Raw genomic sequence first — 27,360 nt, forward strand, 5'->3', positions numbered from 1 at the left:
GTTAACATCTTTCAGGTAGACAGATTGATCATTGAGCTTCCAATAATATACCTGACACAAGGAGCCTGACCTAAAGTATGTTTAGTGACTTTTTTCCTCAATTAGGTTTCAGCCAGAAGAGCAACGGCAGAATATGCAGCTGCAGCCACGATCAAGGAGGAGCCCTACACACGTATGTACAGAGTGAGGATTTAGAGATTTAGTAAATCAGTCAGTATGTTTGAGACTGATCATCTCCTTTCATTACAGCGTTTGCAACTCCACAGCGGTCTCTCCAAACAGCCACGAACTTCAAATCAGGCCACAAGCAGCATGACTTCTACTCTGGTGTGCAGGTAAAGCAGATGTGTTGGAAATGTCTGACTATGAAATGAAACCAGTAAAGTTAGTTATTTACTTATACTTACTAATTTTTACCTCACTTTTTGTCCCAGATGGTGACTTAAACACATTGTATTATTTAGTTTTGAAAAGTACAATGTAAATGGATTTAACATCTTATCTATTCCATCTTTCAGGTGAATAGATCAGTCAGGGATTGTCCAACTACTGGCTCCCTGCCAAGAACTCGACCCCTGCTACCTCCTCGACCCCTGCCACCTCCTCGACCCCTGCCAACTTCCCCACTCCTGCCAACTTCCCCACTCCTGCCAACCGTAGTCCGACCTAAGAAGAAAGAAAGAGAGGATCAAACATCACCACAGGTTACAGTTTGTTTTAGACTCCATATTAAATGTAAAGTACATTTACACACCTTTCGAACAAATAGAAAGACCAACAGGCTTACTGAATGAAAAGGGGCAGGCTGGGTGGCAAAGTCCAAAAAGACAAGTGGTTGAAAATAAACAGACTGGCAGGATAAACTGGTCTATCTTGGTCTTATGTTGCATATCGTTCCATCCTAGGAAGGGGAAACCCTCCTCTGCTGCTCTTCCTGAAGTTTTACGTCACTTTTTGTTCCAGATGGTAACACAAGCACATTGAGTTGCCATTGTGTATGAAATGCGCTATATAAATAAAACTGCCTTGCCTTGCCTTGCCTTTGAAATGTACAATGTAAATGAAGTTAACATCTTATTTTTATCCCATCTCTCAGGTAAATAGATCAGTCAGGGAGTGTCCAACTGTTCCACCACTGTCACCTCCTCGACCCCTGACACCTGCTGCGCCCCCAATGCCAACTGTAGTCCAACCTAAACACACAGAAAGCAAGGATCAAACATCATCACAGGTGACAAACAGTTTGTTTTAGACTCTATTGTCATATTTTATGGTATTTTTAAAGCATTTCTGTTCCATGTTTGGCTAACAACACTTTCATCTTATTCTCTGTGTGTGCATATGCGTCGCCAAGGCCAAACTAAAATCTGAACTAGAGCTTAAGATTCAGATGAGAGAAGAAACAATGCAGAAGAAAGCAGCAGAGAGACCCTCTGAGGTACTGCAGCTAAGATTTAAACTTTTTTTTAATTTGACACTTTGATATGATTCTGAATTTCACTGATTAGTTTATTCCAACACTTTGATTAATCCTGTCAGTCATGTAACACACTTATTGATACCATTTAAACACATTGATTTGAATTTTGTGAAGGAATTAGTAATAGAAATGACTCAAATAGAATCAAGTTTTTATTTCTTTTTGTCAGAGTGTCCCAGATTCAACAAGTACCACCACCCAAACCAATTCTGCAGCAGGAAATGTCACAACGAAGAAAGATCCCAAATCATGTAGGTAGAATCATTTATTCAAGGCAGTTAATTGCAAAATAATCAAGAAAATGAAGCATTTATTTTCTTCTTTCTCTTCAGTGTGTGAAACTGCACAGGTCACCGATTTCCCCACCGGCAGGACGGTACTGTACAGAGAGTTTTGCTGACTTGAAATCATGTTCACACTTTTGCAATTGGTTCATTTTCTGATTGTAAAGCTCTTTCCTAGCTTTACACTGAGTGTTTCACATTTTCAGGTGAAGCAACTTGCCCAGATGTTTGCAGCTACAACCCAGGAAGCAGCAGTAAAGCAACCAAAGGAGAAACCTGAAGAGGAACGAAAACTGCCACAGCTGGTAGTTGCTTTGACAGAAACTGCAGCTTTAAGTTGTTATGCTAAAAGTTCTGATTATATTATTATTAGTTGGATACTTGAATACTTAATATCTTTCAGGAAAAGCCTTTGTTGCAGAAATTTTTAACCACCGCAACCAAGGAAACAGCAGTCGAACCAAGGGAGCAAAACGGAGAGGATCAAAAATTATCAGTGGTAAAGAACTAGTTCCTTTTTTAATCATAACTATTGACTTGATTGCTTTAAAATGTCTCTCCAGTGAGAGGATGTGCTGCTTTTCACCGTTCTATATCAGTGTAAATTAAATATATTTGGGTTTTAGGTTGATGATTTGATAAAACAAGACACCTGAAGACACCACAAGACAAAACCATTAATTGACTAAATGAGAGAGTATGAAAATAATCCTCAACTTCAGCCCTAGAACATGTAACAACACAAGAAATTCATGTACGATATATCGCAAATGTCTATCTACAACTTAAATTGAAAACACAACTAAAAACAAAGTCTTGTAGTGTCTCTAGTAGCAATATGAAGAGCTTTCATTTGCTCAGAGATTAGGATGTAGTTGAGGTGAAACACTACCTTCGTGCTCATGCTTTGTGTATTATAAACCGTCTACCTTTCTCTGACAAAAGGTGCCAGACTCAACAAGTGTCACCACTAAAATTAATCCTGCAGCAGTAGAAGCCATAAGAAAAGAGGACACCAAAGCATGTATGTAGTTGTGTTTATTCAAGACCCTAAATTGCAAAATAATCAAGAAAAAATGTGATTGACAGTGACCATCCTCTTTTCTTTTCTTTCTTTTTGTTTTACAGTGTGTGAAACTGCACAGGTCTCCGCTGAACTGAAGGTACAGCAGATTTATGACAGTTTTGTAATTTGCCATTTTTTTGTGATATTTGCCTCTTCTGTAGTAGTAGAGTAGTAGACCCGGCTTAAAACTATTGTTGTACTGCCACCAGACTATCTAGTGAGTCTTCCCCATAGACTGTATAAAAGAAATGGACGTAACATCCGTGACGTCACCCATTGGTTTGTGGACTGCTGCTCGGAAGCCAATAGTTTCGAATCTGGGCAGCGTCATCTTGAAAATTTCAGGTGCATGCTGGGAAAAATTCAAACATGGATTCTACTTATATCGGCATGAGGCGGGGTCATGGGCGGAGCGAGGAGGTTGTGATAGGTTTCGAGGGCTGGATCCTGAAGACATTGGTCAATCAACCTGTCAATCAGGACGTAGCCACGCCCTAATGCATACCCTGCTTTATCGTCACATATAAAATCAGGGAGGCCAAAATGTCACAAATGAACATCATACTGCATTGAAGAAGGCTTTAAACTAGCGATTGAGACCATAAACACATTTTGAAAACGTTTACTGAGGTTAGAAATCAAGTGAGAAGTTGGTGAATTCTCCATTGACTTGTATAGAGACGGAAGTCCTTTTAACACCAAAACGGTCGCCCCCTGGTGGCCTTTTGATAGAATGCTAAGTTACTTCCACGTAGCTTTAAATTTAATGTTAATTTACTGCACTTTTGAAAACAATCAGCAAAGGTTAAAATGTTTTTATTAGCTATTTGTGTCAAGATTGTGCTGAGCGTTTAACATTGTACAGGTGAAACAACTGGCCCAGATGTTTTCATCCACAACTCATGAAACAGCATTCCGACCAAAGGTGAAACGCAACGAGGAACAAAAACTAGATCAGGTATAGTCGTGAACTATTTGTAAATCTTATTTTTCACCTCACGTTAGGAGCCAGAGAACCCAATAGTTGATTATGTCACCACCACCCGTGCTCTCTTATCTCTGTGTGTGCATGTACTGAACATGTGTGCCACCAAAGGCCAAACAAGAGACATCGAAATCTGACTTAGAGAAAGTTCGGATGAGGGAAGAAGAAATGAGTGTCATCAGAGCGGTGGAGAGAGCCTGCGAGGTACTGCAACAATGTTTTTAATCATATTCTTCATAGCATATAGAGTTGTTGCTGCTATTCAAGTAAAATTATTTGCATTATTTGCATTTTCTGTAAACAAATTTGTTGGACAATGGGAAACCAGCTGGAAAAGTCTGGAAAATTACTCAAATATCATGAACTTTCCACCTTTCTGTCAGAGTGTCCCAGATGTAACAAGTACCACCACCAAAACCAATTCCTCAGCAGCAGATGCCGTAACAAAAGAGGATCCCAAATCATGTATGTAGTATGATTTATTCAACACAGCAACTTGCTAAATAATTAAGAAAATGGAGCATTTATTGTACTATATACTTCTATTATTACTTCTTTCTCTTCAGTGTGTGAAACTGCACAGGTCTCCGACTTCCCCACTGGCATGAAGGTACAGCAGACTGTGTTTCCAGTGTTGTGTGCACATTGTCGCAGTTCGTTTTTTTGCTGATTGTTTGGAAAAGCAAAGGGTTCTGGTCTTTTCATGGGTGTTTAATATTCCATAGGTGAAGCAACTGGCTCTGATGTTTGCAGCTACAAACCAGGAAAGAGCAGTGCAGCGACCAAAGCAGAAGCACCAGGAACAAAAACTTCCTCAAGTGGTAGATGCTTTGACAGACACTTAACCTTCGTGTTGTCCTCCTGGGTTAAATTGACCCCATCTGTTTTGACTGTTCCTTCCTTCCTTCCTTCATTCCTTCCCCAACTTTCTTTCTTTCCTTCCTTCCTCCTTTCCTTTCCTCCCTTCTTTCCTTCCTTCCTTCCTTCCCTCCCTCCTTCTCTCTTTCTTTCCTCCCTTCCTTTCCTTCCTTCCTTCCCTTCCTTCCTTCCTCTTTTCCTTTCTCCCTCCCTCCCTTCCTTCCTTCCTTCTTCCTCCCTTCCTCCCTTGACTTGAGGTCAACAGGAGGGTTAAAGTTTTGCTTACAAATTTGAAAAGTGCTGTGCTAACAGTTATGATCACATTATTATTAATTGGTTGAATGCTTGAATGCTTAATATCTTTCAGCCGAAGCCTTTGGCCCAGACATTTTTCGCCACCACAACCAAAGAAACAGCAGTCCAACCAAAGGAGCAAGACAGAGAGGATCAAAAACTGTCACTGGTAAAGGACTAGTTCCTTTTTTTTCGTCATAACTATTGCCTGGATCACCTTGATATTTCCTACAGATATTCATGATCTCTAGAAAAGGAATCCTACAGACATTAATCATGCTTTGAAGCTTCTCCAGCGAGAAGATTTGCTGCTTTGCACTGTTCTACATCCCTATAAATTGAATAGATTTGGGTTTTAGGCTGTTGGTTTAACAAAACAATACATTTGAAGACATCACAAGATAAAACAATTAAGAGATTAATTGAGAAACTATGACAATAATCCTCAGCTTCAGTCCTAGTAGATGTAACAACATAAGCCCAAGAAATTCATGTTTCGTAAATATCTATGTATAACTGAATTTAAATGAAAATAAACCCCTAAATACAGGGATTCCTCTTGTAGTGTCTGTAGTTGCAATATGAAGAGTTTTCCTTTGTTCAGAGATATAGTTGAGATGAAACACTACATATGTTCTTAAATGCTTTGTGCATTATAAACCTTGCTCCTGTTTCCTGTTTCTAGCAAAAGGTGCCAGACTCAACAAGTGCCACCACCAAGGCAGAAGCCACAACAAAGGAAAACCCCAAAGCATGTATGTAGTTGTGTTACAGTTTATTCAAGACAGGAAATTGCTAAATAATACAGAAAATTGAGGAAATGTGATTGACAGTGACTATGTTCTTTTATTTTTACAGTGTGTGAAACTGCAGAGCTCTCTGATTTCCCCATTGGACTGAAGGTACAGCAGATATTTAACTTAATCTTATTCATTAAGTATTTATTCAATGACTGTTTGATCAAGCTCACGGTGAGTGTTTCATATTTTTCAGGTGAAGCAACTGGCCTGGATGTTCTCAGCTACAAACCAGGAAACAGCAGTGCAGGAACGTAAACCAGCACAGGTATAGTATACTAGTAGTGAATCTTATTTTTCACCTCACTTAGATGCAAGAAAGTACAAAAACATGAAATATGATGTTAGGTGATGATTGCAGGTGTGTTTAAGGTGGTTACTATGTGGTGGCTATAGGCTATACAGTATATAAGTGATACTTGACTACTCATTGTCTTTCAGATGAAGCTATTAGGCCAAAAGCTTTCAGCTACCACAACCCAGGAAACAGCCAAGCAGAAAGACTGGGTCAATCAAAGACTATCACAGGTATAGTATCATTGCTGCTATTGTCTTCTTTTTTAACAACATTTTTGTAGTAGTACTAAAAGGTGCAGAAGACAACAATTTGAAGAACATTTTAGATTCAAAATATGTGAATCACAAGAAGTTAATTCATTATACATTTTGTGGTTTATCATGTAGGAATGAGCCAATTTATCACTGCTGTTTGCTGGGCAGCACACATTTCCTAACAAAACCTAAGAGCAGAAGGAAAATAAGAAAAGAAAAGGGAATAACCTAAAATTTGTATATCCATGTACAATAGCTAATTTTCCATTGTGGCTATTAAACTATTGACCCATTAACAGAAATCCAAATTCAGTCTTTAACATTAGACAAGTCTTATATAGGTCAGTCTTTCTAGTTGAATAACAATATGAGTGTCCAGGTAGCCGAATTGTTTCAGCGCATGCCAAATAACTGCATTGTCTCTGGTTTTACCCCAACTTGGGACCTTTGTTGCATGTCATACCTTGTTTCCTGTTTACTTCTCAAAAATAACTCAAAAAAACAACAAAAAACCCAATACTGCTGTTGTGTTATGGTTGTATGAGTACCTGCACATAGACTTAAAATCCTTTTTTTTGTGTAAACTCATTCAAGGTAAGGCAAGACAGAATCCCAGCTGACGTAAAGCACAAGGTTGAGATGCGAGAACGAAATGGGCCTGAAGGCCGACCATCTGTAAAAGCCTGTAAAGTAAGATTGTGAACTTTTAGCCTTTTTTATTTTATTCTTTGCTCGATAAGGGTTTGATACCGAAACACTGTCCATCAGCCTTCACAGGGCAGCTTGGACTGCAGACCGTTGGAGAGCGATCGTGTGCTCTCAGAGATGAATTCAAAATCTTCCAAAATGGAGAAAATTCACCAGAAAAGAGAAAAACCATCTCCTGTTAGTAAGTCCATACACTTACTTACTGGTCATTGCATTTAAATTGTTTTGCATTTAATCTACAGACACTGATGAACTGACAAAATTATATTATTTTAACCCCACAGGTCTTGAGTGGATTACCAAATTTGCAGGTGTGTTTTAAAGAAGTGCTGTCTATACAAGAAAAGAATGCAAATACAAGGAATTATTCAAATTTAGACGAGGATAGATGATCTTTTTAAAGCTCAGTGTGTTGTTTGTTTTGCATGTGTCATATTTCTACTACGTGTGCTGTTTCCTCTTGACTCTAGTGGATGTAAAGCTGGATCCAACCACTGCACACCAATGCCTTGTGTCTGCTGATGGGAAGAAAGTGACAGATGAACAAGAGAACCAAAAAGTGGCCAAGGGTCCGGAGAGGTTTGTCCTGTTTGGCAGTGTCCTAGGCCTCAACAGGTTGACTACTGGGAAGTCATACTGGGAGGTGGAGGTCAGCAACAAGACCGCGTGGGATCTGGGTGTAGCAAGAGGTGATGTAAATCGCAAGGGTAAACTCTTGCTGAACCCTGATGATGGTTACTGGGCTATTGTACATTTTGAGAACAAAGAGTACGCAGCCCTGACAGCTCCACCTGTTCACCTCTCACTTAAAGAAAAACTACAAAAGGTCGGGGTCTTTGTGGACTATGAAGAGGGTCTTGTATCTTTCTATAACGTGACGGCTAAATCTCATATCTACTCCTTTACACAGTGTTTGTTCACCGGAGAGATCTGCCCATATTTCAGTTTGCATATTGGTGAAAGGACTGATCCTCTGGTTATCTCAGCTGTAAAACACCAGTAATTATGTAAAGCATAAGATTACAAGGGTGTGTATGCTGACTTGCTTACTTACAATAAGTGTTTTACTGTTAATGTTAACTTTTTGTTAAATGGGACTTCTCTTACTTTTTGTGATTTCTGCTAATGTTTTTTACTGTTATAATGTTGGATTTCTACGTTAAACATAGTCAAAGGTCCAAAATGTATGAAAATATATAAAAAGCTTACAGGAAGTCGAAAGTCAGGGCTTTACCACTACTTCCTCATTCTGATGTCAGATCATTCATGCATGCTAACAAATTGCTACATGTGTTGTTTGTGTTGTTGGCAGGTATGGGACAAGCTTAAAAAAACACTGGATACTATTTTGCGTAATGCGACTAAATAGTGTCTTTTGTTAGGCCCTACCTACTCAGTTAATGCCAACTTCTAAATAAAATCTTCAGGGTTATTTTTTATACTTTGTAAAGATCCTTCTTGAGTCAATATTATAAACAGTTTTTTAGGTGAAGTTAGAGCTACTTGTCATTAACATGTAAAATCACTGGAGTGCACCTTAAATGGATATCCCGTTCTATAAATATTCTGTGTATTAAACATGTATTTTTTAAATCCATGTAAGCTACCACATGTACAGTATAATAGCTTTTCTTCATAGAGTTCAAAGGAGAGTAATTCAATTCAATTCAAAGTGTCTTGAAGTGTTTTTAAATGTTTTGATGTGCATTTCAAGTACAACTTTAAGTCTTTAATAACTTTCAAAACACATAAGGAATATATATATATATATATATATATATATATATATATATATTTGTGTGACTGAGTATTTTTTCTCTCGTACATTTGTCCATTTGTACAAATATACAATAATAAATGTCTTGATTTGTCTTTTCTTTTTTTCTCCCTTTCTGCTATACATGTTTTTTGTTTTGTTTTTATGACTATAAAAAGTAAACGTACTACTTTCTGTACGTCATACAATACGTCTTTCTGACACAATTAATTGTTCTTACTTTTTTTTTCAAATGAGTCAGACAGATTATTTGCATAAAGACACCACAGTATGTGATCATTTGGGACATAAAGGATTGTTTTAGCTGAAACGAAACTGAAACTGTGGAGAGTTGATAGAAAGGAGGAGGAAATGAAAGACAGATCAGTCAGAGGATCATCAGGATTACGGAGCGTCAGGTAGGCATACTGTAGGTAAACTGATTTTGATGGGGGTTTTTTTCTCCTCATAATTCTAGCAACAAAAACTTTAAAGAACTTTAATTTTTGTTGCTAGAATTATGAGGAAACATAAATAAATGATGACACAGATTAAGATTTAAGATTAAGATTTTTCCTGTTTGGCAAAAATATAATTGAAGGAAATACTCTTAAAACCGTTTCAATGGAAAATGATAGGTACAGTATAGATTTGTGTGCGTGTTTAAACGTTAGGCTATAAGAGGTCATGTTTATACATACACATGCTATGTTATGTCAAAAACAGCGCATGCATATTTGGATATAAGGATAGGTCTACTGCTTGACAGGAGTATGCAAATAAAGGTACACCACAGGTTTCGAGGCGCGTACCAAAGTGCGTGCAACACAGTAGAGTGTGTGTGTAAAATATTAACTTGTTTTTCTCAATAGACTGTAAAAAAAAAAAATCTATCATCTTTCTTCTACGGTCACAGTGAAGTATAGCTCGTAATGTAGTAGGCTTGCGATGTTGAAAATCATTTTTATATCCAGTTACTACGAGTTTGTCGCCTACGTTTGTAAATATCCCTTTTTGTCTGCTGTCTGAATAAAGCATTTTGTGATCTAGTAAATCAAGTAAATCAAGTTTGCGATGATCCAAGTTATTTTTAGATCCGATTATAATACTGCGTGTTTGTACTACGCTGCTATTAAATCACACAATGGTGAGAAAGAAGCTCGCTTTCATTTTATTGTGTTTTATAATGTGCTCTGTTAGTCATACTACTGATAACTGTGCTATATAGGTGAAGTTTATGATCGTTATCACCACTATCTTTCTATGTAATCATTCTTTCTGGTTTGCATTGTATATTTTCTGCTTACCTGTCTTGCTTCTGTGTTCTTCCTCTTATACCTAGACATAGTCCTAGATATTCCTGGGGTTTCCTGGAATCAAAAAAAGTTTGATATGATCTTATCTATGTTTTCGTTAAAAGCAGCAGGGACTACTGTAGTAGACACTGCGCAGTGCACTCAGTACCACTAGAGGGCGACAAATAAGTGTCTAATCTCCGTCCTGTACCTTCAAACTACAAACCGCACAGTCTGACACCACCACTACAAAACATCACTGAAATCAATAATGGGTTTGAGAAAATGCACTAAAATATCAGCTTACAGTAATTATAACAAATATAATAGGTGTTGGTGGACTTATTTCATATCTTATTATGAGTGTTGAAATGTTCAAGTTAGGATACGCTTCGTTTTGAATCAAGATTTCCTCTTTAGGAAAGTAAAGCCTTAAGACAAGAGAGAGGCAGAGAGACAGTTCAGTATCACCGGCTCAGAGCCAAACCTGATGTGGACAGTGTTACCAAATGTTTGATTTTAAGCTTATGGAAAAATAACACTATCACTGTAAGACCATGCCTTATGTCACTGTTGTTTCAAGGTTAAGTCCATTGATGTGAACACATTGAGGAGCAGTCAACGTTGCTCCTACAAATGCCTCCTCACACTAATAAAACTACACTTTTGTCTTTTACAGATACTTAACACTTCAGACATGAGTTTACAGGTATGTCACTGTGGTTGGTCAAAACAGACCACTTACCAGGGCCTAAGAATTCACCAGGGAAAGAAGGGATGCACCCCGAAGGGAATGAGGATCTCTGAGTATGATCAGTTCATGTTCAAACCTACATTTACCTACATGGGACCTCCAATCAAACTAGAAGAGTCTTTGCTGAATGATAACATCCCTATCAAATATGGTGAGTATAGTTTACCCCTTACTCCATTTTATGTTGTACTTCATAACATGGCATCATTAACTGCTCCAAAAAGAGAAAAAAACCTAACTATATTTCCCTATAGATGTCAACTTCTGAGCACACAAGTACATTTATACAGTACAGTGAAACAGCGTTACAGCACAGCTGCATTTAGTGTTCAGGAAGTCATAACAACAAACGTCGGTGTGACATTTAAACTTGTCAAAACAATTTTCTATGCTTCTTTTGTAGCATAATTGACAAGATATTGTATGTCACTAATGGCATAATGTAAGTACTTTGTACAGCTACATGCAGAAGATCATGTGTATTCTGGAAAAAGGTCAAACTTACTTCTATATCATAATGAATAATGTTTTCATCAGGTGGCCAAGCAAGAATAGTATGTTAGAAAACACAGTTTAAGTAATCTTACAACATTCTCTAAAATACACAGCATCCTGCATGACAATTATCATCAAATCCATATAAATCAACTGTGGCACCATCTCAGCTGGTTTTCTATGTTATAGCACCCTCTTCAGGTTGAGTTATATAGTACCATCTTTGGACCACATCAAATAGCATCACTCCAGCTTGAAATAAACAACAAACTAATACATTTAATTCTTAAAAAATAACAGAACTATTTGATAGCATAGTTCTCTGAATTTGCTTAACTCATTGAGTTGTATCAATCTAGTCTAAAAAACATACAAAAACAGTGTTTTGTGAGGAAACATCTCAAATCCAGCTCTTCATTAGGATGACGTGGTGATAATGTGTTCAGTTTACTACAATGCCTCTGAAGTGCAGACTGGATATTGTGTGGTTGTGTTTCAAAAAAATCCTTTGCTACAGGACAAGTTAGATCTCCTAATGGATAATTTCTGAACTTTCGAACAGACACAACAGACTTCACCACAAAGACGTTCTTCCCGTGCCTGACGATTGACCGAGGCATGATGGGAAGCACTCTAAGGGGAATTACAATAGAGAGCGAACCATCCATCTTTAAAAATCAGTTTCAAGAATCTCATCAAAAGAACAGTGGACCAATTAAGGAGGAGGTATTTCATTGTCTTGAATATCTTCGACCATCTTTCAAAATGAAAAAAGATAAACTTACTGTAGATTGTTGCAATGTCAAGTGCTACCTTTCAAATCTTGTCTCCCATCTCTCTCTCTCTGACAGTGCATGCCAATGTCCTCAGACCTCACCACCCAACCAAACACAGATGCCACAGACGATGCAGTAATAGAGATGTTCACATCATGTATGCATTATGATTTTAGTTTCTTAATAAAACACTTGAAATAACACTAAAAAATGAAGCAGCTATGTCTGATGGTGACATATCTTTTCTCTGCAGTTTGGGGGTCTCAGCAGCGCTCTCTTCAAACGGCCCAAAACTCGGACAACACTCATCCATCACATGATTTCCCCACCAGTTGGCAGGTATGTGTCAGCTGAGATGACTTAATACAGATTTAATAATTCTCCCTTTCATTTCTTTTTAACCCTGTTGCTTTTCTATTTTCATCATACTTAATGAATTTGGGGCAAAATAATTTTATTTGATACAAAACTATTTAAGGGTAATAACAAAGTTGTAGAATAAGTTCTTGTAACGTGGTTGAAAGTGTTATGGAAATATTGAGAGATCAGGAAAAGTGAGCATTTATCATTCTCACTTGATTGAGATCCATTAAATCTTCGCTTCCACTTTTCCCTAACAGTCCTTCTCGATGCCAATGTCACAACATCTCAGCACCCAGATGAACCCTGACAAAAGTCATCAAATGGCTGATTTAACCAGCACTGCACAGGTAGGTTTCTGACTCGTCTGAACTTCCTGCTGCGGAGAAAAAACTGTTTCAGCTTAATTCACTTCACCCAGATGCACTCTTTGTTTACCTCCTGAATAGATCACATTTTTCTGTTCATTTTCATAACTCTTGGTGGTTGAAAGTGTCATGGAAACACTGAGAGATCAGGAAAAGTGAGAAAAAAGTTTCATTGAGTAAGATCCATTAAATCTTCTCTTCCACTTTTCCCTAACAGTCCTTCTCGATGCCAATGTCACAACATCTCAGCACCCAGATGAACCCTGCAGCTACAGGTGCCCTAAAGGAGATGAACAAACCATGTATGCTCTGTAATTGTTAAATATAAATTATTTCATACAAGTGAATAACATACAGGAGGGAGGTGGCGCAGCTGTGTTTAAAAGTGACCTTCGTCTTCTCTACAGTCTTTGAATCTCCACAACGCTCTGATAAAACTGCTGCCAACTTGGACATAACTCATCAAATGTCTGATTTCACCAGCACTGCACAGGTAGGTGTCTGACTCGTCTGAACTTCCTGCTGTGGAGAAAAAATGGTTTCAGCTTAATTCACTTCACCTTTGTTTACCTCCTGAATAGCTTACATTTTTCTGTTCATTTTTATAACTCTTGGTGGTTGAAAGTGTCATGGAAACACTGAGAGATCAGGAAAAGTGAGAAAAGTTTCATTGAGTAAGATCCATTAAATCTTCTCTTCCACTTTTCCCTAACAGTCCTTCTCGATGCCAATGTCACAACATCTAAGCACCCAGATGAACCCTGCAGCTACAGATGCCACAGTAAAGGAGATGAACAAACCATGTATGCTCTGTAATTGTCAAATATAAATTATTTCATACAAGTGAATAACATACAGGAGGGAGGTGGCACAGCTGTGTTTAAAAGTGACCTTCGTCTTTTCTACAGTCTTTGAAACTCCACAACGCTCTGATAAAACTGCTGCCAACTTGGACAAAAGTCATCAAATGGCTGATTTAACCAGCACTGCACAGGTAGGTTTCTGACTCGTCTGAACTTCCTGCTGTGGAGAAAAAACTGTTTCAGCTTAATCCACTTCACCCAGATGCACTCTTTGTTTACCTCCTGAATAGATCACATTTTTCTGTTCATTTTTATAACTCTTGGTGGTTGAAAGTGTCATGGAAACACTGAGAGATCAGGAAAAGTGAAAAAAGTTTCATTGAGTAAGATCCATTAAATCTTCTCTTCCACTTTTCCCTAACAGTCCTTCTCGATGCCAATGTCACAACATCTCAGCACCCAGATGAACCCTGCGGCTACAGATGCCCTAAAGGAGATGAACAAACCATGTATGCTCTGTAATTGTCAAATATAAATTATTTCATACAAGTGAATAACATACAGGAGAGGGGTGGCGCAGCTGTGTTTAAAAGTGACCTTCGTCTTCTCTACAGTCTTTGAATCTCCACAACGCTCTGATAAAACTGCTGCCAACTTGGACATAACTCATCAAATGTCTGATTTCACCAGCACTGCACAGGTAGGTTTCTGACTCGTCTGAACTTCCTGCTGTGGAGAAAAAATGGTTTCAGCTTAATTCACTTCACCTTTGTTTACCTCCTGAATAGATTACATTTTTCTGTTCATTTTTATAACTCTTGGTGGTTGAAAGTGTCATGGACACACTGAGAGATCAGGAATAGTGGGAAAAGTTTCATTGAGTAAGATCCATTAAATCTTCTCTTCCACTTTTCCCTAACAGTCCTTCTCGATGCCAATGTCACAACATCTCAGCACCCAGATGAACCCTGCAGCTACAGGTGCCCTAAAGGAGATGAACAAACCATGTATGCTCTGTAATTGTTAAATATAAATTATTTCATACAAGTGAATAACATACAGGAGGGGGCCGGCACTGGTATGTTTGAAAGTGACCTGTGTTTTTCTCTACAGTCTTTGAAACTCCACAACGCTCTGATAAAACTGCTGCCAATTTGGACAAAAGTCATCAAATGCCTGATTTCTCCACCAGCGCAAAGGTACATTTCTGAATCATCTGAGCTTCCTGCTGTGGAGAAAAAACTGTTTCAATTTAAATGACTTCACCCAGATGTTTTTTGTTTTTACATAGAGAATATAATTCTGTGTAATGTATTGTTGCTCAGTAAAGCCAATGAAATCTAACCTTCCACTTTTCTTTGACAGTCTCTCTCAATGACAGTCTCAAAGGACTACAGCACCCAAAAGAATCCTGCAGAAGCCACCGTTAAGGAGACAAACAAATCACGTATGTTTCCGTAATTGTAATTGTTTCATAACAGGAAGAGAACAAGACTACTACAGAGAAAAACTAACTGGTTTTGTTTAATGGGTTTTCTTTACAGTTTTTAAGACCCCAGAGCGCTCTCATCAAAGTGCCAACAGCTCTGACAAGGCACGTCGAGCGCTTGATTTCTCCACTGTTGCACCGCAGACACAGCAGAGTCCTAATTTGTTTGGCAGTCAGGCTGTAGAGAAAAACCAACTTCATCCTGTGAGTCACTTTTTAGAGTATATTATTCCACCTGTATATACTTTCAGGTTCATCATTATATTATAATTTGGTCCAACTTTAACTTTAACTTTCACCCTTTAGGTGGACCAAATTATCACTGGGCAACCAACAACGAAAGCTCAGGGAACAGCAGTACAACCAAATGAGAAAGAAAAAGAAAAAGAAAAGGAGGCCCAAAAACTACTAAAGGTACCTCCAACTATACAGTATTGTATTTAGCCATGCTAGGAATGGCAGTGTTGCTCTATTAGTCGGTCCAATACTTTTAGTTTATGACTAAGCAGCAACTACCACGGCTTGAGGCTGAAGGTGCAAACGTTCCTTAAAGTGCAATACCACCAACAGACACTAGAGGCTGATGCCAATTGACTCCCATTCAAAAATGGTCAACTTCTCTAGAAATACTAAATTGAAATAATTTTTTCAATGAGTCAATATGGTCTCAGTCACTAAATTTGGGCCCTCTAATTAGTGTGCTTAATTTGAAGTCTGGGCTTCAAACTGGCTCTCAGGTGTCAACCAGGTGTCTTTATATACAGTCTGATTATGAGCAAATGCCTTCAACACTAATGACACTCCAGTTATCCTCAGCTGTACTTTGTGTATAGTGCTCATGAGAAATTCCAACATGTTAAACTAAGATTGTGATCCTGTTATTATACTGTATCTGCAAAAAAATTGCATGTTGGCATAGTAACAATGTGCACAAAGTACAGCTTGACAAGACTGTTAGTATGGGTGTAGACTCTTCCTGTTTGACTCTACCTTGTAATTAAATACTTTTTAACACCTATTGTCTTGTACTGTTATGGACGTCGCTCCCACCTTTCCAACTTTCAGTTTTTTGGGTTTAATTCTACTAACCCTTCTATTTTGGCATACTAATGTCCCTTTTGTCTTAATTCAAGGCAAAACAAGACAAAACCAGAGCTGTCTTACAGCAGAAAGTTCAGATGAGAGAGCAAAAGGTGGCTGAAGTCAGATCGTCTATGAAAGCCTGCACGGTAAGCTGCAGCAGAGATTAAGACCATTTGATATTGGATTGATATTTCTTTAACATTTTTATTATCCTTCACTCGTTTCAGGGCAGTTTGGATGCTGAATGGCTGGAGATTAACAATGTGTTCTTAGAGGTGATGAGAGCTGTGGAGGATACTAGGCAGAAAGCCCTTCAACCGCTGGAGGAGAGGTTGGTCTTGTGTAGAGCAGTAATGGTGATAACACTTCCTTGCTAAGGAGTTCAGTAGGAACTCCAGAGTTAAAGGTCATCAATGCATTGTAATGTATGCAGTTGTTGTAAAACTAATGTACTGTTTGTTATTTTTAGGAGGATGAGAGTAAAGAAAGAAGCTCAAGATTTGGTCAAGAATCTGCAAAGAGAAATTGATGAGCTCAAAAAGACGATCGATGAGTTGGGTAAAAACCCAGACTTGCAGGTGAGTCCTGAAGATCTGATATTATGCTTCTAATGTACAAAATATTACTGACGATACAGATTAAGATTTACAAGATTAGAGATATCATCATTAATGCCATGTATTTTTCCACTTGTTTTGTATTTTACATTCACATTGTGATATTTCTCACACACAGGTTTCTGCTCTAACTTGTCTGGATGAGTATATAGATTGGAAAAATTTAACTGTGGACACTTCATACTCCTTTGGTACCCTGAGAACTACAACTTCGGCCATGATGGAACAAATTCACCAGAAACTAGAGAACCTCTCCTCTGTTGGTAAGTCCCTAAGTTTATCAAGGTTTTTATTTAACTTGACTTTGTCTCCAACTTATTGTCCTTTACTTTAAATATCATTTATCTTCCTACAGAACTAAAGAGGATCCCTACATTTGCAGGTGTGTGTCTCAAAACTGTTCTAACTTTTGATCTTAAATAGATAAATACACATTTTTGTTTCTTTCAATCCTGACTTAATCTGATCTCTTTATCATGGCAGGCTGTATAGATTTTCACTTAACATGTCCAACATTTATAGCTGCAAAATGTTAAGGCCAAAATCAATTACGGTAATTTCAAAGGAATCACTGTGATTCACCAGCAAATGTAAATCTAAAGTGGCAAAGTCAACAAAAAATAAATATGTAACATAAAGAATACACTGTGCAAATAAATAACATTTCTTGGATGTGTTAGCTAGTTATCTAGTTAGCGACCGAAGGGATTAACTGTGAGCTACTGTAGTTATTCTGATGCTTTTTGCTGTGCCTCTTCCTGTTGTGAATGAACTATTCTGCAGAAAGCAAGCCAGTTAACTTGTTAACAAAAAATATATGTTATTCTATGCAATGAAATTTTATTGTTGGTGCATTTATGATGCAATATTCCTATTTTTTGCCACAGTAAAATAACACCAAATCATCAATATTGCACCCTCAGAACCTCAACGTAAAAATCTTATTTTCTGCACCAGTTAATCCTTAGTTTAACTTTAACTGAACACTGCTTTATATCTGCTTTATTTATGGAGTGGTAGCCATAAAATTCATCAAGTTTTAGCCAATATTTAGTCCTATATTAGATTATTAAGGCCTTGTCATGACTCTGTTCTTTTGTATTCAACTGCAGTGGATGTGAAGCTGGACCCCACTTCTGCACACCGATGCCTTCTCCTTTCTTCAGACGGGAAGAAAGTGCGAGATGGAGGAAAGACCCAGCCAGCCCCTGATGCTCCAAATAGGTTTGATCAGTTTGGCAGCATCTTGGGCCTCAACAGGCTGACGTCTGGGAAGTCATACTGGGAGGTGGAGGTCAACAACAAGACAGGGTGGGACCTGGGTGTAGCAAGAGGCAAAGCAAACCGCAAGGGGGAACTCTCGCTGATCCCAGATAAGGGTTACTGGGTAATTGTACACTACGAAGGCAAAAACTATGCAGCTCTGACAGCACCAGCAGTTCCTCTTACCCTGAAACATAAACCTCATAGGGTGGGGGTGTTTGTGGATTACGAGGAACGCCTTGTGTCCTTTTACAACGTGACGGCTCAATCTCACATCTACTCGTTTACTAAGTGTTCGTTCAGGGATGAGCTCTTCCCATATTTCAGTCCACATCTCATGCACAATGATAAAAACGGGGATCCGCTGATTATCTCTGCTGTGCAAAAGCAGTAGTAATGATATGAGGGGAATGTGTTTCTGGTGTGCTGTAAGTTAAAATGCACATCTGGATATAAAATATGTGAGTTTGGATGTACAGAAACAGTTTACTGATGGGTTTAAATGTTTTTTTTCAAACTGGTCATCTACAGTTTTTGAAAATTGTTGACCAAGCTCCTTTTCTTCCTTTGCTTCTTAACAAACCAACATTATAATTAGTTTTTAGTTCAGTCTTTCATTAATAGACTGGTGTTTTGCTAAACGAATCTCAATCAATACAATATAATGAAGGTATATATGTATGTATATATGTGAAAAACGTGCAAAATGATATAACATATTTTATGCCAAAGCATGAATGAACAAGAAAACAGCACATATGAATAATTGATTTTAGATACATAATTTTCTCTTGTAGTGTTTTGTCTATATATATTTGTTATATTTCACAGACACTCAACCATTTTAAGCCTCGTGTTACTGCTTTTTTTTTTTTTTTTTCTTATCTTCATGTTCATCTGCTCAACAATTTATCACTAACATGTTCATGATGTGGTTTTGGGTGATACTGATACAAACTGAGGGTGTGTCAACTGTGATCTGCATGAGTCATCCTCGTCAGTTTACTGGTATTACGATTTGTTTGTGGTATGAAGCTTGATTACATTATTTGCCAAGTCATTTGAGGAACATTTTACTGTATAATCAAGATTTTCATTTATATTTTTAATTAAAATTAAAGATTAAGATTTTACACTGCATTTGTTTATGTCTCCCTTTCTCTTTTCACACGTTTTGAAGCTCTCTTGCAGTTGAACCCCTCCGCTCTGTGCACAAACCCCTGTTGCTTAGTGTTTCAAAGACAATACTGGAACATATTTAGGGAATGGAGACGTTATGCCTATGAAAAAAAGTGTCTTGTTTTGGGGACGTCTAAGTGTTATAGAGGGTTTGGTGTGTCTGCCTTAGTAAAAAATATATATTTATTATATTTACATTTTACCCAGAGGGACAAAGGTAAGGCCATCTAGCTGTTAATATCGTCTTGATTGGGGTCATCGAGACAAAACATTTTAGTTTCACGGTTAACATGAAGCCCCAAGAACTCAACAAACAGTATCACACCCTATTACACCTCTACTTAAGTGCTTTCCTATGATTCTAAGAGTATATGAGATAACAGTGACCAGCAGCTGTTGAAGGGATGACAGACTCTGCATGTAGAGATATGAAAAAGGAGTCCAACTACACTGTTCTTTTAGAGAGCAATAACCAAGATGACTGCCGTATCTATCTGCTGAGAGTATAATAATGGACTCCTCAAAACAACATCTTTGTTCTTCAACGCAGACAGATTTTTACAAAGTAATGCCAATTAATTAAAAATACAATGGAAATTAAGTGATTGCATAAATATTCACCCCCTTAAGAGTAATTGACCTACAGTAATTCTACAGAGGCCCGGCAAGTTAATGCTAGTAGTCTCACAATTAGTGAACTGGAGATCACTTTGAGTGCAGTGAATGTGTCTCTAGTGATTGTAGTATAAAGACAACTGCTTCTGGATGGTCACTGGTTAATCAGTATTCATGCTAAAATTACACCATGAAGACAAAAGAACACGCCAAGAAACTCTGAGAAAGGTCACTGTAAAGTATAAGTGAAGGGATGGATACAAAAAATCATTAGGAAATGGAAGGGACATGGCAGATGTGTAAATATGCCTTGAACAGGCTGTGCTCATAAACTGAGTGACCATGCAAGAAGGAGACTGGTGAGGGAGGCCACCAAGACACCCATAACCAGGGGCGGCACCAGAAAAATTTGACTGCAGGTGCTATGGGTGTGCTCCAATATTGACTGGGGGTGCTCCTAGAAATATAGTGCAGTTCACACACATAAACAGTAGTGGATATGCAACGTTAATATTGTTTTTAAAGTGTTTTTATACACAAATTGAGAAACAACAGGATTTCAATTACATTATCTTTATATTGAAAAATTGTCAGCCACCATCAAATGAGAATTAGATGTTAAACTAAAATGAAAAATCTGAAGGCATTTTTCATCCACACATCCAAACATTTATTTTACCACTGTCAGATCATGGGAATAAAACTCAGTTTTATGAAATTATCCAAAGGCATTTGACATGCACATGAAAAAGTAACTCGTATTTTTTAAACATGTAACAGAACACGTAGAATGAGGTATTAATGAGACCACTATCTCAAAACACAGCTGCAGGACAGTGGGAACACAACCATATGGGTCCATCAATAAATGGTTAAAACCATGAGGGATAAAAACCTAAATTTTCTTGAAATGTAAATCCAATACATGACATCCTTACAATCATTCACAACAGGCAACCCATCGCCATGGGAATAAAATAAAAAAAACACTTTCATTTACAGGAGTACTATGCGACGGTTGTTATGGCTGAGGGCAAATGCGTCGATAATCTTATCGACGTTCAGGGCTCGTGCCCTTTTAATGTTGATAGCCAAAAGTCCAAGGTTACTGCTTCGAGCATCTCCGCTAGTGCTCCTCAGATAGTTTTTTAAACGGCGGAGACAGGAGAAAGATCGCTCACAGGAAGCAGGTGTAACAGGAAGCGTCAGGGATATACAGAGGAGTTTGTAGTCTGTAAACGCATCCTTGTATGGTGCCATGAGTGTTAACAGTTCCAAAGTGGTAGTAACAGAGTGTCCCTGTTGTGATTTCCTTTCGAGAAGACGTCGGACTTGATGCAACTCTGCATTTAAGTTATCCTCAGTGATGCCATAGTTCTGTGCCATAGTCAATAAGCACCGCTGTTCCAAAAATGATTTGTGCTTTAGGTTTAGAGCTGAGACCCCTGACAGCACGTCGCCCGCATCTGTGGAGAAGCGTTTCCTCAGTTCATTGACTAGCCTGTCAATTACAGGATAAAAAAAGTTTGTTCGTGATTCATCTGATGTACTTTCACGGTTTATGGGGGCCTCAACCACAAAGTCCATTAAACGGCTGCCTCAAGCACAGTTTCGTTGTGCAGATAGCGAACAACAACAGATATTTGCTCCTTCTTGCTAATATCCTTGCTCTCGTCCACCATGATGGCAAAATGCCCCGCTTCTTTTATTTCGTCACTAATTTGCTTCCTCACCATGTCAGCCATGATATTAAATATCTCATTTTGTATTTCATGGTGGGTGTATTTTGCGTTTGACGGGTTTTTTGATATCTTATTAGCAACTGTTTTGTCAAACATAGCAATAACATTGAGGATTTCGAGAAAATTACCTTTGTTTTCAGCCTGATCATGCTCTCTGTGGCCCCGCTGAGCAATTCCCTGGCATGCTGTGTATCGCAAGCTTTCCACCACTGCCTTCATATACTCCCGGTTTTCTTGTACCAGTTTTGAATGTCCTTCACCCAACATTTTGGTGATTTTGGAACCATCCTGTTTCCTCTGTTTAAATTCAGACCATGCCTGCATTGAATATTTATGTGAAGCACTTATGTTATGGGCTTTGAAACACTCTTGTGCTTTGCGCCAATTCTGGAAACCAGACACAGTAAAAGCGGGCTCAGAGCGAAATCCACTCACCGGCAATACGTCCCCGGCCCTCGGCGTGAGCGGCTCCCCATCTGACTCTGAGGTACTGCTGCCGCTCCGGTCCCGGTGTCTTTCCCCACATCAGTAACCGCGGCCGCGGGCTCCAAGCTAGGAGGACGAGTAGGGCTATCTGATATCGCGGCGGTGCCGTCGGATTCCACAAAGTTGTTGTTGCTGTCGAGAGGTTGGTCCGGTATGTTATCGGTCTTTCCTCTGGGGTCATTTTTTGGCGAAGTAGTCCGTTTTCTTTTATTTGAGATGAGGAAACGCTTCATTTTGCAGCCGATACATCAAGCTACTCATGAAGCTACTAGCCAAACATAAATGGTGCCCAAATACGTGACTCCTGACACTTCAACTTTGACCTCGCGTTAATGTCAAGAAAATGAAATATACTTTGTAACACAATTTATTTTATTCTTTTTTAGGCAGAAATCAGATACAAGTGGCACAAGATAAAATGTCTTAAAAAATATATTGTATTTAATTAATTTTTATTTGATTTCATGGGGGTGCTATGCGGGTGCTGAGCCACCACTAGGGGAGCTAAAGCACCTGCAAGCCCCTCCTTGGTGCCGCCTATGCCCATAACTACTCTGAAGGAGTGAAAAGCTTCATAAGCTAAAATGGGAGAGACTCTGCATACAACAACAGTGGCTTTATGGGAGAGTAGCAAAAAGAAAGCCACTGTTGAAGAAAACATATGAAATCTAGAAGAAGGTTCTTTGGTCTGATGAGACCAAAATGAAGCTTTTCACCCACCGACTAAACGCTATGTTTGGCAGACACCACATACTGCACATAACTGCAAACACACCATCCCCACCGTGAAGCATAGTGGTGGCAGCATCATGCAGTGGGGCTGCTTCATGGCCACAGGAAGGCTTGTAAAGGTTGAGGCTAAATGAATACAACACAATATAAGGAAATCCTGGTGGACAATTTGATTCAACTATGAATTGAGAGAAGATTTATTTTCCAGCAAGACAATGACCCGAAGCATACAGCGAAAGCTACACAGATGTTTAAACACAACCATGTCAATGTTGTGGCGTGGCCGATTCAAAGCCCATACTTCAATTCAATAGAGAATTCATGGCTGGACTTGAAAAGAGCTGTTCACCTGACAGAGCTTGAGCTGTTTTGCAAAGAATAGTGAGTACAATTGCAGTGTGAAGACGTCCAAGCCTGACTGAGACCTATCCACACAGACTCAGCACTGTGATTGTGGTCAAAGGTTCATTTACTAAATACTGACTGACTTGAAGGGGGTGAATATTTATGCAATCACTTATTTTACAAGATATATTTTTAATTAACTGGCATTACTTTGTAGAAATCTGTTTTCACTTTAACATTGAGGAGATCGTTTTTTTTAATAAAAACAATAAAAAGGGGAAATCATCCAAGGGGTGAATATTTTTTTATAGGCGCTGTATTAGGTGTCAACCACAGTGATTCATCCTGGCATGTTCACACATACAGTATGTGCACTTCTCCATTCTAAGAAAAAACATGCATGTACACTGAATTACTGCGAATCACATATACTTTATATGTGATTGGCTGTTAAGATTTGTTTTGGCGGGCGATTATTGGCTGCAAAGAAATGCGTTGAAGAAGCGGTGGAGAGAGAAAGTTTAAAAAGGGAGAAACATTTTAAGAACTCAAACAGACAATTGAACATCGGTTCCTCTCCAAATTAACACAGCAACAGGGAAAGGTAAGAAACCTTTTTTTTTTTCTCTCATTTTTTGCCTTTTTATGGGTAATTTAATTATTTTTAATCTCTATTTCATTTGGTATCTCCTCCTTTATTTAAAAAATGTAGAAAATCTACTATTTAGCCCATACAGTATATGTCATGTCCACATGAAGATGGTGGTAGATTATTGACAGTAGCATGTTTGTTTGGCAGATGCTTTGTTCAGTGTATTGTAGACTAGCTCTGGGTGTTAATTGTAGACCCTGCATGTACAGCATTTCAGTATTTATATTGTTATATTGCTCAATAACTCAAACTCTCATTCTTTCTCCACTCCAGACAAAATGAAGGTCATTCTCCTGACTTCCATCATCTTCACTCTAGCCCTTGTTCAGCGAGGAGGAGCGCGGCCCTGTCAGAATCTACGCAACAATGACCCATACGACACTTTTGTCCACAGACACATCCTTCAAGATGACATCAATACAATTGGCTGGGAACAGTAAGTTAAAATGTTAAATCCATTACTTGTTTTTTTTGGAAGAGCCATTAATGCAAAATTTTAATTTAGTGGATTCTTTTTAACATTTTATCAGTGAATGATTAACTTAAGATTCAGGTTTGAATTAAAACAGATGTGTTTTATCAAAATGTCATTTTTATTTCTCCTTGAAAATAAAGTAGTCATCTAGAAATTGTTCAGCAGCAGGTTGTAGGTAGCTAAAGTTAGTTCAGTGTTGTAAAATCATTTGTGTATTGATACAGGACAATTATTATAGTGATTATAGTCTGACAGCTCTGATAGTTCAGCCATAGCAGTTCAGCTCTGCACTAAATGTCACCTGATTTATATTGTTTGATGTACTGTTGTTGTGTTATATGTGCCTTGTAAGGTGACCTTGAGTGCTTTGAAAGGCGCCTTTAAATAAAATTTATTATTATTATTATTATTATTATTATTATAATTATAAAAAAGCCAATAAAAAAATGCAGAAATATGCAATTTAGTGAACGGCAGAAACACGATTAGAGGAAAAATGTTGCTGTCACACATCAATGAAAAGAAAATAATGTTCAACTGTAACATGATCTCATTCCACAGGTACTTAATAAACAAAGGACTCTGTGGCAGAGTTCCAGTGCAGTCCTTCATCGACGACACAGAGGAAAATGTTAAGCAGATCTGTGGCAATGGTGGCCATGACCTTATTTCGAACTTGCGCATCAGCCTGTTATCCATGACGGTGTATCATGTCATATCCCAAAAAGATGGAAATGATTGCAGTATTCCATATTTTTGTTCAAGTAATCAACATGTAATTGTGGCGTGTGATTTAATTGGTCAAAATGGAAATCTCTGCCGTCCTGTCCATTATCAGGGATCCGTGAACAGTTATCCCTGCATCTAAACTTCCAATCAAGCTTTGCTAAATGATTTGTGCTCATGGAAATATGAAATAATCTTGAGTTACATATATTCTGTAAACCTCATGTTATAGATGATACAGTGTGTTGTATCAAGCAAGGTGAAATGAATTAAACTGATGTTTGGAAAGTTTTTAAAACATTCTTTCTGTATTATTTTTCATGCTGGTAAAAAATAAAACAATATTTGGCTTCACATTTGTTGTCATCACTGTACTGTAGCTGCTGTTATACTCACATATTATCCTTTCTGTATTCATTTTAATGACTGGATGGGTTGCAGATTATGTGCAGTACAGTATTTAATGTACTTATGATGACTGTGGTTGGTGCTTCAGTCATTTCCTTGTTAGGTCTCAGCCACAGAGACTCACTCTGACAGAGTCACACATACTGTACAGGGCACTTCTTCATTTACAGAAATAACAGTTAACACATGCAGATTAACCTGCTGTACACCCATTTACTGGTGACTATTAAGCAGTTTGTTTGAGTGAAGATGATTGGTTGTGATCAAATGTTCACAACAGGAGGTTTTAAAAAGACAGATTCACTTTTAAAATTCTAGCAGAGACTTAAACCTCACTTGGTATTGATCACCTCTAGACTGAGGCTACAGTACTGAGGCTGGCTGATCAGAGCAGGTGAGAAAACCTCTCTAACAAAATGCACTGATAAATCATGAGCAATCCAACAAATTAATAAACATACTTCAATGACACATGTTGTCCTTTCTGTGTTTGTTTTAATGATGGGTTGCAGATTATGTGCAATCATTTAGTTTCTCATGTGCTTTCAAAGGCCATGATGAGTGTTTCTACCTCAATATTTTTCTTTGGGTGTCAGTAACAGTTTCTCATACTGACATGCTCACACATACAGTATGTGATGTCAAAGGTGCACTTCTCCATACTGTATGTGCAGTAATCTGATTTAGGCTGAAAATAATCAGCTGTGGTCAAATGTGTTGAAAAAGCGTTGGTGAGAGGAAGTTTAAAAAGGGGAGAAACATTTTAAGAGACAAACAGACACTTAACCATCAGCTGGTGTTGATCCTCTCCAAACTAACACAGCAACACAGAAAGGTAAGAAAACCTCTTTTTCTCTCTAAAATTCTACATACATTCAGTTTTTGGCCTTTTTCATTGGTAATTTAAATATTTTTAACCTCTATTTAAAATATGGAGAAAACAAGTTAACCCATACAGTATATGTCATGTCCACATGAAGATGGTGGTAGATTATTGACAGTAGCATGTTTGTTTGACAGATGCTTTGTTCAGTGTATTGTAGACTAGTTCTGGGTGTTAATTTTAACACCCAGAAATTAACTTTTGGAGTATTTATAATGTTTTTGAACAACAAATTGCTCAATAACTCAAACTCTCATTCTTTCTCCACTCCAGACAAAATGAACCTCATTCTCCTGACTTCCATCACCTTCACTCTAGCCCTTGTTCAGCGAGGAGGAGCGTGGCCCTGTGAGGATCTACGCTATGACCCATACCACACTTTTGTGCATTATCATATCCTTCAACGTAACATCAATACAATTAGGGGATGGCAACAGTGAGTTAATATGTTAAATCAATTATTTGTTTTTTTGGAAGAGCCATTAATACTAAATTTTAATTTAGTGGAGTCTTTTTAACATTTTATCAGTGAATGATTAACTTTAGGTGTAATCACTCATAATTAGCGTATCAAAGAAAGATTTAAGTTTGAACTAAAACAGATGTGTTGTATCAAAATGTCATTTTTATTTCTCCTTGTAAATAAAGTAGTCATCTAGAAATAGTTCAGCAGCAAGTAAATGCAGTTTGTAGGTAGCTAAAGTTCGTTCTGTGTTGTAATTATAGTCTGACAGCTCTGATAGTTCAGCCATAAAAAAAGCCAATAAAAACAATGCAGAAATATGTAATTTAGAGAACAGCAGAAACATGTGACCTTTGTTCAGTATAAAAAACATATTTTTGTGATTAGAGGAAACATGTTGCTGTCACACATCAATGAATACAAAATAATGTTCAACTGTAAGATGATCTCATTACACAGGTACTTAACAGACACAGGACTCTGTGGCAGAAGACAAGTGCAGTCCTTCATCGACGACACAGAGGAAAATGTTCAGCAGATCTGTGGCAGTGGTGGCTGGCGCTATCAACAG

At 38.0% G+C, this 27,360-nt stretch overlaps 1 protein-coding gene and 2 long non-coding RNA genes across 3 annotated transcripts; all 3 read left to right on the forward strand.

The window, feature by feature from the left end:
* Window positions 1-2,154: 2,154 nt before the first annotated feature.
* LOC128383912 (uncharacterized) lies at window positions 2,155-2,935 on the forward strand. Its single transcript, XR_008323990.1, has 3 exons — window positions 2,155-2,263; window positions 2,710-2,788; window positions 2,893-2,935. It is a non-coding gene; the product is annotated as an uncharacterized LOC128383912 (long non-coding RNA).
* Window positions 2,936-14,108: 11,173 nt separating this feature from the next.
* Window positions 14,109-14,588, forward strand: LOC128383913 (uncharacterized). Its single transcript, XR_008323991.1, has 3 exons — window positions 14,109-14,140; window positions 14,246-14,331; window positions 14,554-14,588. It is a non-coding gene; the product is annotated as an uncharacterized LOC128383913 (long non-coding RNA).
* A 1,710-nt stretch (window positions 14,589-16,298) lies between these two features.
* LOC128383522 (E3 ubiquitin-protein ligase TRIM39-like) lies at window positions 16,299-18,613 on the forward strand. Its single transcript, XM_053343132.1, has 6 exons — window positions 16,299-16,349; window positions 16,431-16,534; window positions 16,673-16,781; window positions 16,939-17,083; window positions 17,176-17,202; window positions 17,933-18,613. Exons 1-6 carry the CDS (start codon window positions 16,299-16,301, stop codon window positions 18,475-18,477), a joined length of 981 nt encoding a protein of 326 aa, XP_053199107.1. The 3' UTR covers window positions 18,478-18,613.
* The last annotated feature ends 8,747 nt before the right edge of the window (window positions 18,614-27,360 follow it).

This window comes from Scomber japonicus, chromosome 22 (genome assembly GCF_027409825.1).
Source record: "Scomber japonicus isolate fScoJap1 chromosome 22, fScoJap1.pri, whole genome shotgun sequence".
In the NCBI taxonomy this organism is placed as follows: Eukaryota; Metazoa; Chordata; class Actinopteri; order Scombriformes; family Scombridae; genus Scomber; species Scomber japonicus.

What these genes read in the sequence shown, in the direction of transcription:
- LOC128383522 (XM_053343132.1), top strand. Translation starts at nt 16,299, where the DNA reads ATGAGAGAGCAAAAGGTGGCTGAAGTCAGATCGTCTATGAAAGCCTGC. An exon ending in GTAAAAACCCAGACTTGCAG is followed by an intron (nt 16,782 to 16,938) that starts GTGAGTCCTGAA and finishes TCTCACACACAG; the next exon opens with GTTTCTGCTCTAACTTGTCT. An exon ending in GAGGATCCCTACATTTGCAG is followed by an intron (nt 17,203 to 17,932) that starts GTGTGTGTCTCA and finishes ATTCAACTGCAG; the next exon opens with TGGATGTGAAGCTGGACCCC.